This window comes from Narcine bancroftii, chromosome 9 (assembly GCF_036971445.1).
Source record: "Narcine bancroftii isolate sNarBan1 chromosome 9, sNarBan1.hap1, whole genome shotgun sequence".
Classification (NCBI taxonomy): Eukaryota; Metazoa; Chordata; class Chondrichthyes; order Torpediniformes; family Narcinidae; genus Narcine; species Narcine bancroftii.
In genome coordinates this window covers 31,152,521-31,168,897 of record NC_091477.1, presented here as the reverse complement: position 1 = coordinate 31,168,897, position 16,377 = coordinate 31,152,521, and the positions used below count along the sequence as shown (strand labels likewise).

At 38.0% G+C, this 16,377-nt stretch overlaps 1 protein-coding gene across 17 annotated transcripts in view; it reads left to right on the top strand.

Moving 5' to 3' along the window:
* unc5a (unc-5 netrin receptor A) overlaps positions 1–16,377 on the top strand; it is a 301,205-nt gene that overhangs the window by 178,612 nt on the left and 106,216 nt on the right. For 15 of the 17 annotated variants that reach the window (XR_011344851.1, XR_011344852.1, XM_069898690.1 and 12 more), the window contains one exon: positions 3,350–3,517. The exons of the other annotated variants lie outside the window; for them this stretch is intronic. Coding sequence is in view for 13 of the 15 variants with exons in the window: in XM_069898690.1 (XP_069754791.1) it covers positions 3,350–3,517 (168 nt within the window). In the remaining 2 variants the exon portion in view is untranslated. The remainder of the gene's footprint in view (positions 1–3,349; positions 3,518–16,377) is intronic. 17 annotated transcript variants of the gene reach the window in all.

Below are 16,377 nucleotides of genomic sequence, written 5' to 3'. Positions count from 1 at the left end.
AGAAAAGCATAAACAGTAAATACAATTTTGCTCTTTAGTCATTTTGACCCATCACACATTCAGTCAGCTGCAAAAGAAAAAGGTGGCAGTGAGTAAAACCAAAGAGTAAAATTGCAATGATCAATTGGAAGAATAATTAACAAGCTTGTTGATGAACAGAGTACATCAATTTAAATGGAAAGCAAATGTTTTATTTTTAAAGGTTATGGATCATTTTAATATTATTAAGGCAGTTAGATAAAGTGAATTTGAAAGATTAAAAACTGCTTTAGGCTTTGAGAGAAATTTATTTTTCTATTTCTTATTGATGTGAAAGGTCTTATGATTGCCATTATCAGGAAAAAAAATCCACATTGAAATAAATTATAAATATTTCAAGGCCATAAAAATATTACCACATTGCCTTGCAGAATATTATCATCTTGCCTATGCCTGATGGAAAGTTTAGATTAATTTTACATTTCACAGAGAAACTTGCTGTTGGCTGCAACAATCCTTTAAAAATGCTTCAATAATCAGGGGGAAAATGTAATTTTCAAAGATATGGTTTAAATCCTGGAAAATAACTCAACTACATGAAAATTATTATACAAGATTCAAAAATTATCAAATCAAAAACTATAAATTACTGAATTTGCATAAACTGGTGTCATATCCATGTCATAGTTTTTCAAGTTGATGTTCCCTCAATATTAACTTGAGGAAGAATTGCCAATGACATGGTATTACTTACCATCCTTGAACATCCTGAAATATTTCATAACTATAATATGTGAAGTTATTTCTGTAATGTCGAAAACAGGCAGACAGTTTGCACAGTAAGGATCCCACAAACGTGATAATGACTCGATAAACTATTCAGCAACATTGAGTAATTTAATATTTGCCTGAAGAAAATGAACAATTACTCAGCGTGTTAAAAATGATGCTACATATTCCTATACATCCATCTGAGAAGATGAGCATACCCTTGATCGAAAGTTTCAGCAAAGAGAGGATCACTGAAAATTCAGTCCACCCTTAGTTCTGCACAAGGAGCATCAGTCTGAATATTTGAGCTTGTATTTCTGAATTGGCACTTGTTCTCACAATTTTCAGACTCAGAGCTGTATGTCTTATTCTCAACGCCATTTTGTTGACTCAACTGTGATTTTGTTAATCCAGCGTGTTATATTTTGATGCACGAATTAACCATTAAATAGGAAATCCTCATGGTCTGTAAACACTGAAACAATGTAGTTGACTCACTCTTTTGGTTGTTTTTTTCACTTTATTCATTGGTAAGTGATGCTGTAGCATGTGGTGCGATTTATATTGTCTCATTGATATTTCCTATTAAGGTTGTTCAACACTAAACAAATGCCTCAGCCTTCTGTGTCAGTATTTATTCACTTCACGTTCTTTTCTTATTGCTTCATGCTTTGGGGAATAATGTATTTTACTGCTTACAAATGGAACATGAGTGTTTGAAAAGCTGTTAATACACTCCCTCAAAGTGACTTTTCAAATGCTGTTTATTAGTCAATATGATATTAATGAACTACAGCATCAGACATTTTGGCAGGTGGTACTCATTTGGTACTTGTGTTTTATAACTAAAAATGAGCATTTATGCAATGTGTTGCAGTAAAACTCAACAAAACCTCGGCAATAAAACAAGCGCAGTGCTGTCTGCCATTTGTTCTATCTACAGGACCAATAATAACATCTCTTTAGAAATTAAATTATTTTATCTTCTTGATGAAATAAGATTATATAATACTGTACTAGAGTTCATCAAACCAAAAAATATATTGGCCTGGCTTTTATTTGGAAGTACTTGGAATAATGTGTGCATGTGTCAGCAATTTTGGGATACCCAGCAATTGTGTAGGATGTGCAAATCCCAAATGTTCTGGCAGCTGCTTAACAAAGTTATCACCATTGCACACTCTCACATTTTTCACGATGACCTGTGTGAAGCGTGAAAGTGCAGCAATTTACAAGTTAGCTTGGGGAATCTATTGAAACAACTTGTGACTAGTTAACCTAATATGGGGAGTTCTACTTAATTCATCTGCCATGGATTAAAGTGTACTTTAGTATTATTTATTAGCTTTAATTGTTTAAATTCATTTGTAAGATTTAAGTGATTTTGGTTTTTTTTTAAATCTTGCATGTTTAAATTTATTTCACTGCTATTTTAATCAGTTCAAAAACTGTCCATGTATAAAAGCACTGTAAGAAGATTTGAAAACATTCATAGTTTTTCTGGTGGTTTTGCAGCCAGTTAAACCTAGTGCAGCTTTGCTGCCTGAGTAAGTAATATTCTGCAACTTCAGTCAGAAAACCCACCTCACATAGTGGGATTTATATGAAAGAGGCCCCGGTCAGGGCATTGTAGCTGAGGTTGGAACTGGATTTTTGCAGGAAGTTCTCAGCAAAGTAAGGAAGAGGGAAGTGGAAGGGGAGAACATGCAGATTGCAATGAGCTGCAAAATCTGGTCTGTTGTGAAAGGTCTTGCAGTTTGTTATTAACCTTTGATAAGTATTCTCTTTCACATATTTTGCTAAAATGTGTTAATCATCAATACCTTTGTATCTTTGCCATTAACATTATTATATTGAGACAATTTAATTATGTATTTATGGAGATTACATTTGTAAACGATTACAATGGGAGAGAAATGTTTTTAAATGTCCTGAGGTCATCAGATGTGCAAAGTGAGCCTTTTTCAGTTCATCTTTTACATTTAGGACTTTCATGGATGTAACAAGTTGGACCTAATATGATTGGTATATTGGTTGAATGCTTTTATTTCACTTGGGTGAGCTAGACTAATTTAAAATTTTCAATTACTTTTATTAACAGCATGGTAGAAGCTGCTTTCGGCTATTTAAACCCATGTTGCTCAATCACACCCAAGTTAACCTGCAACCCCATATGTTTTGAAGGGTGGGAGGAAAACCAAGCATTCCAGACGAAATCCACATTCACAGAATGTACAAACTTCTTACAGACAGTGCTGGATTGCTGGCACTCCAATAGCATTGCGCTAACCGCTACACTGACCGCACTGTACTATTACTGCTAACTTATATTGACACAATATGAGTTGGAGACTGCAAAATAAAAGTGATTAAAAGGGATTACAAATAGACATTGTCATTTTGTTCATTTGCTAATCTGCATTCCTGACCAAAATATATTTGTGACTCAAAATTCTCAGAATCCTTTGCACGGGTTTTCATGTATTCCTATCAACAGTATTTCTTGTGTATACAAATAATAGAACATTTTTGATTTATTGTGTTACTTCTTGATTCTTAGAGATATTTGGTGTATTTATTGGTTGCCCCTTTTGAACAGTAAATGGTGGCTGGTCCACATGGACAGAGTGGTGGTCCTGTAGCACTACCTGTGGTAGAGGATGGCAGAAAAGAACACGCACTTGTACCAACCCTAGCCCTCAGAATGGTGGATCATTGTGTGATGGAGAGAACATCCAGAAAACTACCTGCACTACCTTGTGTCCAGGTAAATGATTAATTTTTAGTTCTTTGTTATACGTTCCAATTGCCCAATCGCAACTAGAATTTGGGGTAATAAATGGTGAATGAGAAAATAGAGAATCATGGAAAATAATAGACACATGTAGCATGTATATAAAGCACTGTGTGGCAAGGAGTTTACAGAAATTGTTTAAAATGATAATTTGCAAAGCTTGGCCAGGAAGACTGAAATAGTATTATTACAGAGTAATTTGGAAATCAAAAAAATATATATGATTGACCACAAGAGCAAATGAGAATGAAAATCAATAAGAGCAGTTAAACAAAGCATGAAGATAGAAAGTTGAGTTACAGATCTAGGATCAGAGTGACTGGCTGAGATTTTGAGCTGATAAATAAGAGTGTAAAAATGTTTTAATCAATGAATGATGACTACACGGAAGATGTACAACTAAGTGTGCAAGAAAGAAAGTAGAGTGCAGGTGTAACGATCCTCATACAGTTTCTTATTTACACCCTTAAGACAGAAAAAATGCATCACAGTAACATATGCTGATCTTAACAACACATCACAATCTCAGAATACTACAGATTCCTCTTCAGTACGCAAAGCTATCACTTCCCTCGCTTTTCCTCCCATTGTCATGGCTCACGTGCAAGAAATCCTGCCTTTGACTGCTCAAATATTCTCCACTTAGGTACAATGTACATATGCAACAAAAATTCAGATCTCTGAATGAGTGAAATTTAAAATAAAGAATTGCTTTAAATTACCAAGTAGGAAAAGTGATAATAAATATCAAAAATAAATATTCACGATTTTCATTACTGCAAGAAAATAAAGCTCAGTAAATAAAATAGTGCAGAGGGGAATTTTTGTGGTCTTGGAGTAATTTGTTGTTAGGGTAGAAGTCAAGGTTCAGTAGACTGATAACCATTGAAGAAAAACTGTTCTTGAATGTGGAGATGTTGGACTTCAGATTTCTGTGCCTTCCTCCCAAAGGAGAGGTTGTGACCAGGTTGTGTCCATTTATAGAGATTGTTTTGGAGTCAAATTTGACCATGCAATCATGAGTGTATAGGAAATAGAGCAAGGGTCTAAGCGCACAGCCTTGATGTTCAGTGAGGAGGAAATGATGTTGCCAATACCCTTAATTAGGATATGCAGATGAGGAAATTGAGGATCCAGTTGCAGAGGGTCCCAGATCCCTTAGTTTGATCATAAGTTTTGCTGGTATGATGGTGTTAAATGCCAAACTGTAGTCAATGAATAGGAGGACCTCAGTTTTCTTCAGACTTGGAAGTCAGCCTGAAGAAAACTGAGGTCCTCCATCAGCCAGCTCCCCACCATGACTACCAGCCCCCCCACATCTCCATCTGGCACACAAAACTCAAAACGGTCAACCAGTTTACCTATCTCGGCTGCACCATTTCATCGGATGCAAGGATCGACAACGAGATAGACAACAGACTCGCCAAGGCAAATAGCGCCTTTGGAAGACTACACAAAAGAGTGGAAAAACAACCAACTGAAAAACCTCACAAAGATTAGCATATACAGAGCCGTTGTCATACCCACACTCCTGTTCGGCTCCGAATCATGGGTCCTCTACCGGCATCACATACGGTTCCTAGAATGCTTCCACCAGCGTTGTCTCCGCTCCATCCTCAACATTCATTGGAACGACTTCATCTCCAACATCGAAGTACTCTAGATGGCAGAGGCCGACAGCATCGAATCCACGCTGCTGAAGACCCAACTGCGCTGGGTAGGTCACGTCTCCAGAATGGAGGACCATCGCCGTGTTATATGGCGAGCTCTCCACTGGGCACCGAGACAGGGGTGCATCAAAGAAGAGGTACAAGGACTGCTTAAAGAAATCTCTTGGTGCCTGCCACATTGACCACCGCCAGTGGGCTGATCTCGCTTCCAACCGTGCATCTTGGCGCCTCACAGTTCGGCGGACAGCAACCTCCTTGGAAGAATGAGAATGAGGATTGCCCTTCAGTTACTGGTAGTATAACAGTGGCCGAGAGTGTTCAATTTCCTGGAGTTGGAAGAGTCTTGGTGGTAGTTTGGGAGTATCTATCTTAAGCTGGCCTGATTGAAGCCCCTAATAGCAACTTAAGTGGCATCTGAATGTGTGAATCGATGTTTGTTGATCATGCCTTGTTGATCCTTCAGTACCTTTGGAGGGATGTAGACTCCAGTCAGGACAATGGAGGTGAATTCCCTCAGGAAGTAGAAGAGTTGGTATTTCAGCACTAGGTACCCCAGATGAGGGGAGCAGGTATGGGATGGTACTGGATTGCCATGTCTGAACACCACAAAGATGCAACCTGACATTGTTGCATCTGTCACTATCCAGTCCATGCGATGTCAATGTCAAAAGCCCAAGTCATGAGAGTTGGGGTGAGCCATGCCTCTGTGAAGCAAAGCACACCACAATACCTAATTTTGCTCTGGTGTAGTAATCTTGCTCTTAGTTCCTCAATTTTATTCTCCACAGATTGATTACAAATGATATAACAACCTACACTGATGTAATCCAGTGGTAAAGTCCAGGCTACCAGAATCAAGTTGCTGGACACTTGCAAATATTTATTGGCAGACACACAATTTGTGCTGTGCACCCACTTTGAATGAGTGACCTTCTTCCTAAATCCTCTTCCAAATTGCAAGATGGTTCCCAATCACCTAAACACAGTCAACCCAACCTGAACACAATCAACATGACCTGAACATAAACTAATACAAGTTACAAGGTAACAATCACACATGCACACTCTAATAACAAATGATTTTCAAAGCATTCAATGTAACAGATATAATTATTTTCATGATGAACTGCATGAATTTTTGAATGAATCAAACTTCGGAAATTATAGAAAAACCTAACAAATTTTGTCTTGGGTATTCTTGAAACAAGCATCACAATTGGACTGAAGTGGATTTGTCAGACTCAGATATCCGGTAAAACAGTGTATTAAAGCATTGATGTGAAGTGACAACAACAGCAACTTTTGCTTCAAAGCATCCATTAGGTAATAAAATATCACCAGATATGATGCAAGAGCGCATCAAATAAAATATGATTTCATTTTTGCATAGACAGGATATGTGGGGCAGATAGCCAAAGGGGTGGTATTTAGGAATATTAGAGACAGAAATAAGAGTAGCAGTGTGTCAGATGGGGAGGAATAAAATGAAAGAGAAGGCTGTTGAATGAACATTCAAGCTAAAACCAAGAAATGCATGTGAAAAAGGAAGATAATTAATGCTTTTGTGTCTTAATTTTTTTTAACCTTTCAGTTAGTGATGAACTTTTCAGCCTTATTGTTTTTTTAAATAATAGCATGTTCCATTGTCCGTAAGTTGCTGAGTGCATATTTATGTGGGTGTATAATGTATGTGTGTATGTACCACATGTGTCTATGTGTGTATGTACTGTGTGTTTGTGTGCACGTGTACTTTGTGTGAGTGTATCGAGGAAAAAAATGCTAAAGTTAACAATGCTTTCTCTGATTTATACTTAAAAATCCCTACAGTCTTTTGAATTATTAATAAATTATTAATGAATTATAAATTAGAAAATCACAAGTGCTCAGCAAGTCCAACAGGATCAGCAGGGATGTGAATGAAAGGCCATCAACCTGAAATGTTTATTTCTTTCCAACAGGTGATGGCTTACCTGATGAGGTTGTCCAGCATTTTCTTTCACATTTCCAGCATCTGCAATTTTTGATTTTTGACGACATTATTAAAGCTTTTTTTCTCCCCTAACTTTTATGGAAATGTAGTTTTGAAAGCAATACAATTTCTCCCCTATGATAGGCAAGGCACTGACTCTCACTGAATAAATCTTTCTTTCAATTATAAAGAAAACAGTTCTTTTACTTTTCAACAGAATCTATATTTAATTTTTGTTATAAACTTTCAAGACATAATTCAACTTAATTTCAAAAGGGAAACCTTCAATTGGTATTGTGCAGTGTTACATCATGTGCTACTTATGATGTACAGTGCCTGAAATTTTGCTTCCACCACAAGATGTATTTGTATGCTGCCTTCACACTATTGTTTTACTGCTGTTCAGATCATCAAGTAGTAATTGTCCCATGGGATGAATGCCTTTAAAAAGATTTATACATCTGCAATGCCAGTATTTAATTCATCCATAGCGAGCCACAGATTCATTTTGGGGTAATTATCGTCAAGGAATAGGACAGGATCAAAGAATTAAGCAAAGGTGGAGTGAAAGATTATCTAAGACAAACATGCAAAGTTAAAATTACAGGGAACTTTATTTTAATATCAGATGGGAAAAAGAAGACAATTGTTGAACTGGATTTGAAAGATCTGTAAAATAGTTTTTGTGCTCAAGGATTAGTTCTGAGACCAGAGCTGTAGAACTTAAATCAACAGTAACAATGACCACCACTCACATTTATAAACCTCCTTTAACATACCCAAAGTAGTTAATGGAGCATTTTCAAGCAAAAATATATTTTAAGTCATATAATAAGGCATTAAGACTGATGATCAAAATCTTGATCAAAATATATAGAATCTCTCAAATTTTAATACTTAAAAGAAATAGAGGTAAAAAGACTTAAGGTGAGATATTCAAAATAATGCTTTGGCAACCCAAAGGACAACTATCAATAGTAGAGCAATTACATTCAGGAATACTTTTGAGATCAGAATTTGAGAATGATTTGTGATATTTTGACTGTGGTAAAGAAGCTTTATATATGGGAAGCATGGAGTAGTGACAGAGAAAGGGACAAAGGAGTCAAGTCATTGATATGAGTTCATTAAAACATCTGAATTGCTTTTAAGAATTTAAAGCTGGATTTTTTTTAACAATTAAAAGTACTTCAAAAATAGCAATAGACTTCTCAGACAATGACATAAATATTCTTGCAATGCAATTAGCTTGGGGGGTCAAAAATGAGACAACATGGTAAGAAATCTGTCATTGCAGAAGCTACAATAATGGGAAAGGATGTGGTATTGGAAGGTCCTTAACTTCCTTGACTTGTGCCCTTCAGTTCACAGGTAGCACATTTCTACAAAGATGAGTGTTAATATCAAACTGTTTACAATCTAGTGTCTTCTATTATTTCTCATCATTTAGAGACAAATTTATGGGATGCACATTTAAGAACAGTTATATAGGACAAATATTTCATTAGACATTCCTGTAATACGTGCGTACCCTTTAAAAAAAACTATTTTTCAAAAACATTAGAGAATGATGGGAATTCTCCAAAATGGTCATCAAGTAAACCTGACAGGTTGAAAATAACAACTGTTGTACTCCCATGTAGGAAAGGACAAACTTCAGGAGGAACAACACAGATTATCCCAACAGAAAGCATAGTGAAATCTCATATGATAAAAAGGCTGCTTCCAGCACCTATTCTTTCTTTGTGTCCAATAGGTCCTGGTGTTCAAAGATAAAAGAAGAAATTCTGCTTTCATAATGTGTTGACCTTGATGTGATCAGAAGAGTATAGAAATTTAAATATTCTAATTTTCTTTATTTCTCCACAGGGCCAAAAAAAACGGCAAAGACACTTAGAAAGAAACTGGCCTCATATTGACATCAGGGACAGCATTTAAATTTCATGCACACCATCATTCAACTCACTCATAATCAGTTGTCCCCCAAAAAATAATGAAGTGGAGGAGGGGCAGGAGAGAGGAAACAAGGAGGGAGGGAGATGTAAATTAGACACCTAAGGAGCACGCTGTAAAAATGGTTCATGGGGAATTCAGCTGAAAAGATGAAGAAACTGTAGAAGCACATTTCTGAGCAGATGCGATTTGTCAGCTGTTGCCTGGCAAACTTTAAAATCCAAAATGATTGGAAGAAAAATGGAGCAACTTGTTCACTCTGGGACCTTGAAGCCTCCCTAGAAAGTACAGGGAATGACCTGTCTTATGACAGAGTCCAGTGCCCTCTTGTGGCAATTAGAGTGAGTGACAGCTGAAGAAATTGGACCTGGCCAGTAATACGCTAAAAAATACCTGTTATCAGGTTGTCTCCTTTGGGCCTTTGAATGGCATGATGTACAGGACTTGAGTTATGAAGGAGAAAAGAATGGGGAACCATGCAGCATATTTTAAAGACCTTTCCAATCATTAAAGACATTTCATCCTTAGAACTGTGGGATTGTTAAGTAAGCTTGCAATGTATGTTCTTGCAGGTCACGATGAACTAATATACTGAACCCATTTTAAGTGGAAGAGTCAAGAAATTATGAGAGGATTGTATAGGAGACTTAAAAGAGTGGTATGCCTGCTCAGTCTCTTTTCAATTTGTTCAGCCACATTTCAAGCCAAGTGATGCAAATTATCTCGGCAATCAATGGCATTGAATTGACGATCACAAACCTAAGTGATCCATGGAAAGAACAGGCGTCTGTCCACACCTCATACTTCTAGGCACTGTCGAAGATTAAAATAGTACTAAAAAGGATTGAAGATGAATGAGAATAGTTGATTTAAATGGTCTCCCAATATTAATGCAGTAAATAAATTATTCCTTCAGAAATAGTTTGCAGATCATGGATTTTCTTTGAAAACATGCAAGTTGAGTCCTGCTGGCTCAGGCTGCCAAATTATTCAAGCTGATTTAAGTCGCAGAATGCCACGTTATCAAATGCAGAAGTTCCAGACCCACAGTTGGGATCATTGAATCTTTCAGTCAGCTCACCTGCTTGAGCTACCACAGTCTGACCTGATTCAGCATCTGAGGTCCTGTTGGCATGAGTGGGAATTGCATAACTTCCTGTTAGGAGACAAAATAGAAGGAAATTTGATTTTTAATGATTTTTTTCATTTGTTTAATGTTTTTGATTGTAAGATTTAGCAATGTATTTAGTGAACGTAGTAAGACATGAAAATTTGCAGACACCGTGGTTAAAGTAAAAAAAACACAAAGCTGGAGAAACTCAGCAGGTCAAGGAGTGTCCTTTATATCACAAAGGTAAAAATACATATCCAACATCTTGGGGTTGAGCCCTTCATCAGGGTGATACCTTGATGAAGGGTTCAAGTCCAAAATGTCGGTTATGTATTTTTATCTTTACTTGACCTGCTGAGTTACTTAAGCTCAGTGGGTTTTTTTTAATTTAATTTCCTCTATGGAATTTTCAGAAATTATTTTAAAATCATCTTCCCCCTACTGTCGGGCCAAAATTGCATAAGTTTGTAAAAACACACACCATCAGATTCAAGGGCAGTTTCTTTTGTGCTGTTATCAGACTATTGAATGAACCTCATTATTAAAATTATGAAGCGCTTGCACTGTTTTAACTGAACTTCTTTTTCTCCCCCCTCTGCACTTTTGCTTTTACTTTGGACTACCTGTTGTACCTGAGTTCATGGATTGCATGCAAAGCAAAGTTACTGGCTTCAGTTTTCATTAGAAATCCTTCACTGGATTGACAGCTGACAAAGCTAATGCTGGGCTTCCCAGCAGTCAAAGTTTAAAGTAATGGTAAAGCCCAGGAACTCCCCACTGGTCCAGGACACTCTATGCCAATAAGATTAATCCTCTGCATTCGGCTCAGGTAAATATGGGCACAGGCTAATTGAGGCCCTGAGTGATCGAGCCAATAAGTTTCAGTTTAATTTTCTGGGATCCAAAGTAACTTGTTTTAAACAAAAACATGAAACTGGGTTTACCTTTCTTTCCCAGAACTTAATTTTAGAAATTATTAGATGTTTGTTTGGGAAGTCCTACACAAACTATTTAGTTCTGAAGTTTGGCACTGAAGAAGAAGTTTAAATTTTGCCCACATTCAAATTTAGTTAACATGTTTTTTTTAAAACAAAAACATTCTCAGTATTTTATCAACATGCAACATTCATCATTGTTCTATTGAAATGTCCCTAATAGGGAAAAGTTAATATTTAGCATTCATCACACGTTGCTGTGTTTAAAGAGTCAACAGAATAATGTGCTACTTAATATGGGGCTCATGTTTATAGATAGAACAGGTCAGACAGGTACGGTAAGTCCCTTCCTGAAAGATGGCAGTAAATCAATTTCTTCCAAATGTGATGATAAACCAAGGTCACTGCTCACATGTAAATGATCCATGCATTATTTCAAGGAAGTATAGGGGATGTAATCCTTGGCTCCTGCCTACCTATATCATTTAATAAACATTTCCAAACCTGGCACAACCAGAGATGGTTAAATAAGTCATTACATGCAAGTGTGAAGTGGAAAGGACTGTTCTCATCAAACAGAATTCATGGAAGTCAATGTCCAGTTAAATTTCTGGAATGGCTCAGATTGAGGCATTCCACCTGAGAAACATTAATTTCCATACATGTAGTGGTGAAAAACACAGGGATGCATTCGTGAATGACAAGGTCAATATCACTTTGATACATGTCGGAGCTCCCAGTGTACAAGTTGGTTGTCATAATTCCTTCTTTACAAGACTATTGCAGTTCAAAAAGATGTAATTGAATGCAAAATCAAGTGTAATATTCTGATAGGGATTGAGAGGCAAGGATTCAAAGTTACTGATGTTTCTGATTTTTATTCAACCAGATCTTTTTGGTTCAGTCCCTTGATAGCCTTCATCTGACCGCTCTTCTAGAGTACATTTACTTGTGTAGAAATCTCAGTCATTTCATAACATGTTCCTTCACTTTATTTTCTCTTACAACCAATGAATAAAAACAGATTACCACACCATTTATCTCTCTTCAATTTATGGAAACAACTAAATAGTGACTGCAATTAAAATGAAATTATTGTCTTCAAATCACCTTGCCAAATCTCCAAAAATATTTTAAGCATTTAATCGTAATATCCAAAAGGTATTTGTATGGTAGTGTGCGTTTATAAATCATCCCAAAGCACATCATTGGAAAATGATTAGATAACATGAGGACAAAATTTAGAAGGCTAAACCAAATTTTTAACAATGTGTTCATGGGTTACAGGTAAATTCACCAAAGTCAATTTACTGACAGAAAATTCACCGACAAAAATTCACCTCAAGAAAATTAAACAACTATCAAATTCACTGAAGGAAAAATTACTGACCATCAAATTCACTGACAATTGAATGAATGAAAAAAATTAATTTTTAAGGAGGAGAGCTCATAATATATCATTTGAATTTTTAATGAATTTTGAAGTGTTCTTTAATAAAGCTTTTAATTAGAGTTAATTGGTAATTCCTGCAGATATTTGTCCAACAAGCTTCTGCTTAGGTCGTTGTTCCCATGGCTGCCTGTACTAGTTCTTCCCCACGCCCCCCTCGCCTCCCCATGCACACAGGGAAGTTCGCCTCTCCTGCTCCTCTCCTCATGGGGATGCACGGCTGGCAGCGAGTTTCGGGCTGATTTTGTGCTGCAGTCCTGGTATCTAATGTTCCCCTTCCTCCTTATTCCCTCTCTCCCCACCAGTTACCCCAAAAGCGCTCTGCAGTCAAGAGTTAGAGGAGGAAATGGAAAGCGAGCCCAGGGAGGACACAGGGTACAGCTGGCACAGACCTGCAGCGACCAAGGGCACTCCACTCTCCTGCTATGGCTGGTGATGTTTAATCTATGAATCTGCTTCCCCACCCCCTCCCTCCACTCTCATTCCTGTTGGGGGTTAGCACGATCTCTCAACTCCAGAATAGGTAGACCAGACTCGGTCTGTTGGCGATTGAGCTGAGGGAAGGCTGGTTACCCCACCTCACTCTCCTCCCTCTTAACCACCCCAGCCAACAGGTGTAATTCAATGGTCGGTGATTTATTTTGTCAGTGAATTGATTTCAGTGAATTGATTTCATTGAATTTACCCCACACCCTCTTCATGTGGGCATCTTTTAGGGAACCCAGCTCATGTGAAGGAAGTTTATTGAAGTTTCGTTATAAGGAACACAGTGGCTAATTTGTGAGGTGTAAACTCCCAGAAGGGGTTTGTGATAACAACCAGACAATCTATTTTTAGTGCTGTTAATTGAGACGTAAATATAACCAAGGGCACAAGAGACATTACCCTTTGTTCTTTAAATTAGTTCCATGAAACAACTTTTGGTTATCTGAAAAATCTCAGAGTTTCAGCTTAATACCTTACCTGAAAAAAAATGACACCTCTGGGAAAACAGTACCATACTTCTTCACTGTTAAAGTATCAGACTCAACTTTTGTGCTTGGTTCTTGATTGGGATTTAAACACCAACAGATTTGGTAATAAAATGTCTATCAATTGAAATATAGCTGACATGAGTTTTAATGAGTCAAGTTTATTGTCATCTGATTGTACAAGTACAACCCGATAAAACAGCTCAGGTCCTCGGCACAAAATAGGCAGACACACAATCAGACAAAACATACATACAGACAAATAATACATATGCAGGACAAGTATTTTATCTATAAAACTAAATATTATTTTGTACAATCAAGAGTCTCGGCTGGTTAGTGTGAGCAGTTCCTTTGGTCATTCAGCATTCTCACTGATTGTGAGAAGAAGCTGTTCCTCAGCCTGGTGGTGCTGGCTCTGATCCTCCTGTATCTCTTTCCCAATGGGAAAAGCTGAAAGATGCTGTGTTCAGGGTGGAAGGAATCCTCAATAATTTTGCATGTCCTTCTCAGACAACAATCCTGGTAGATCACATCGATGGGGGGGAGGGAGACTCCAGTGATCCTCTCTGCCATTCTTATGGACCTGTGGATTGACCTCTGATCCATTTCTCTGTAGCAACCGTACCACACTCTGACACAGCTGGCCAGGACTCTCAGAAAGTTGACATAATGGTGACCAGTAGTCTGTCCCAATTCAGTCTTCTCAGGAAGTGCAGTCGCTGTTGCACCTTCCTGACAAGTGAGGAGATGTTGAGTGTCCATGATATCTCACTAGTTAAGTGAACTCCAGGGAACTTGGTGCTCTCCACTCTCTCTACTACAAAGTTGATGTGTCTTAAGTATGTGTGAACATGTCAGTGTGAGAGCCTGAGATGGAGAGAGAGCCAGCAAAAGAATTTAATTAATTGCTTATTGCCATATGTATTTAGGATACAGTGCAGAACTTTGTTTTGCATCCTATCCAGGAAAGTCAACCAAGTCAACTTATATTGAAGTACAACAGGTAGTCCAAAATTAAACAAATGTATAGAGGAAAGTACGCAGAGAAAAGAATCAGTAAAGTATCGTGGCAGTATCAATTTACAGTACTAATGAGAGATCTGTTCATCAGTAGAGAAGAAACTGTCCTTGAAAATGGGGTGCATGTTTTAAACTTGTGTATCTTTTTTACCCTGAAAATGAATAGGGAGAAGAAAGTGAGGCCAGAGTTGGGTGGGTCTTTTAATATGTCGGCTGTGCTCCAGAGGCAGTAGGAAGTGTTGATGGAGTCTGTGGAGGTGGGGTTGGGGGTGGGGGGAGGGAAGCTTGAGCTGCATTCACAGCTCTCTGCACTTTCCTGCGGCACTGGGCAGAATAATTCCAAAACCAAACTGTCTGGACAGGTTATTTTCTATAGTTGGTCCATTTATAAGAAAACAATTGTTTGCAAGTATTGGTGACATGCCAAATTCCTTTAGCTTCTAAGAAAGTAGAGCATTGGTATACTTCCTTAGTCAGAGCATCGGTGTTCAAAGAACTGATATAATGTAGGAGTTACGTACGTGACATCACACACAAGCCTGAGATTCTTTTTTGCTGCAGACCGGGCAGAATTTCTGCTTAACAGTAGTGCAAAAAAAAAAGGTCTATGGCTTGACCAACGCCGATTATTGGCATTTAAACCTACAAAGTTAAAACTCTCTACCTCAGCATTATCGATACATTTGAGAATATGTGCACTCTTCTGCTTCCTGAAATCAATGACAAACTCCTTCATTTTGATGATAATGAAGGTGAAATTGTGGCCCTGATGTCTCTCTTTCCTCTGTCACTCTGTCTCGTCATTGTTTGAGATCTGACCTGTAGTAGAGAGAGAGAGGGGAGGGGGGGGTGGGGATAGGAAATCAGTGAGAGTCAGAGCCATATGGAGAACTGATGTCTAGTGCTAAGAGCCCAGACATCTGAAGACACACCAACCAGAGACAAAGGCTAGGAAGTGAGAGTTTGCACAAGCTGCAGGAACAAGCTTGTTCCTCTCACTTTGTTCTCATGAAAAATGTAAGTTTACAGGGATCAAAAGTGAAAATATAAGGTAATGAGATCATTTGCCACATGATTGCTCTCCATTTTTGAACAACTAAATAATTTTGTATGATACCTTAGCTATATGAAATAAAATTGCATCTTTCATTAGAGAAATCTGATTAATGCCACTTGAAGTGGATGTATGTTTATATCTTGTAATAGAATGAGAAATTTTAGAACTGCAAATCAATTCTAAAATATTACTATTGCCGTATATTTTGGTGTATAAGTTGACTGCCATTTCTAGGTCTAATTTTAAGGGTTTTAAGTTACGTCCGGCATATAACTGAACCCCATTTTTCGAGCTGTCTAGGTCTCTCAGGAGCATCCCAATTTAAAAAAAAACACCCTATTGAAAGTAACAAAGCTGTAAATTAAGTAAGTAAATAAAAACCTCAGCCCACCAGGCAGCAGCGGCAACGGTCCACGGAGCTGGTGCAGCGACATCGTGCTCCAGGCGGGAGCAGGAACCTCTGCCTACCAGGCAGCAGCGGCGACAGCCCATGGAGCTAGATCGCCGGCATTGTGCTCCTGGCGGGAGAAGGATCCTCGGCCTATCAGGCAGCAGCAGCACCTTAGGGTCCCAGGTAGGAGCTGTTATGGCGGCGCACAATGGTGGGGAGGTGTTTGGGGAGCGGTGGCAGTGGAGAGGTACTTCCAGCATTGACTTACATGCCGAATTGACATCAATCCAGCTTTTTGGTGAA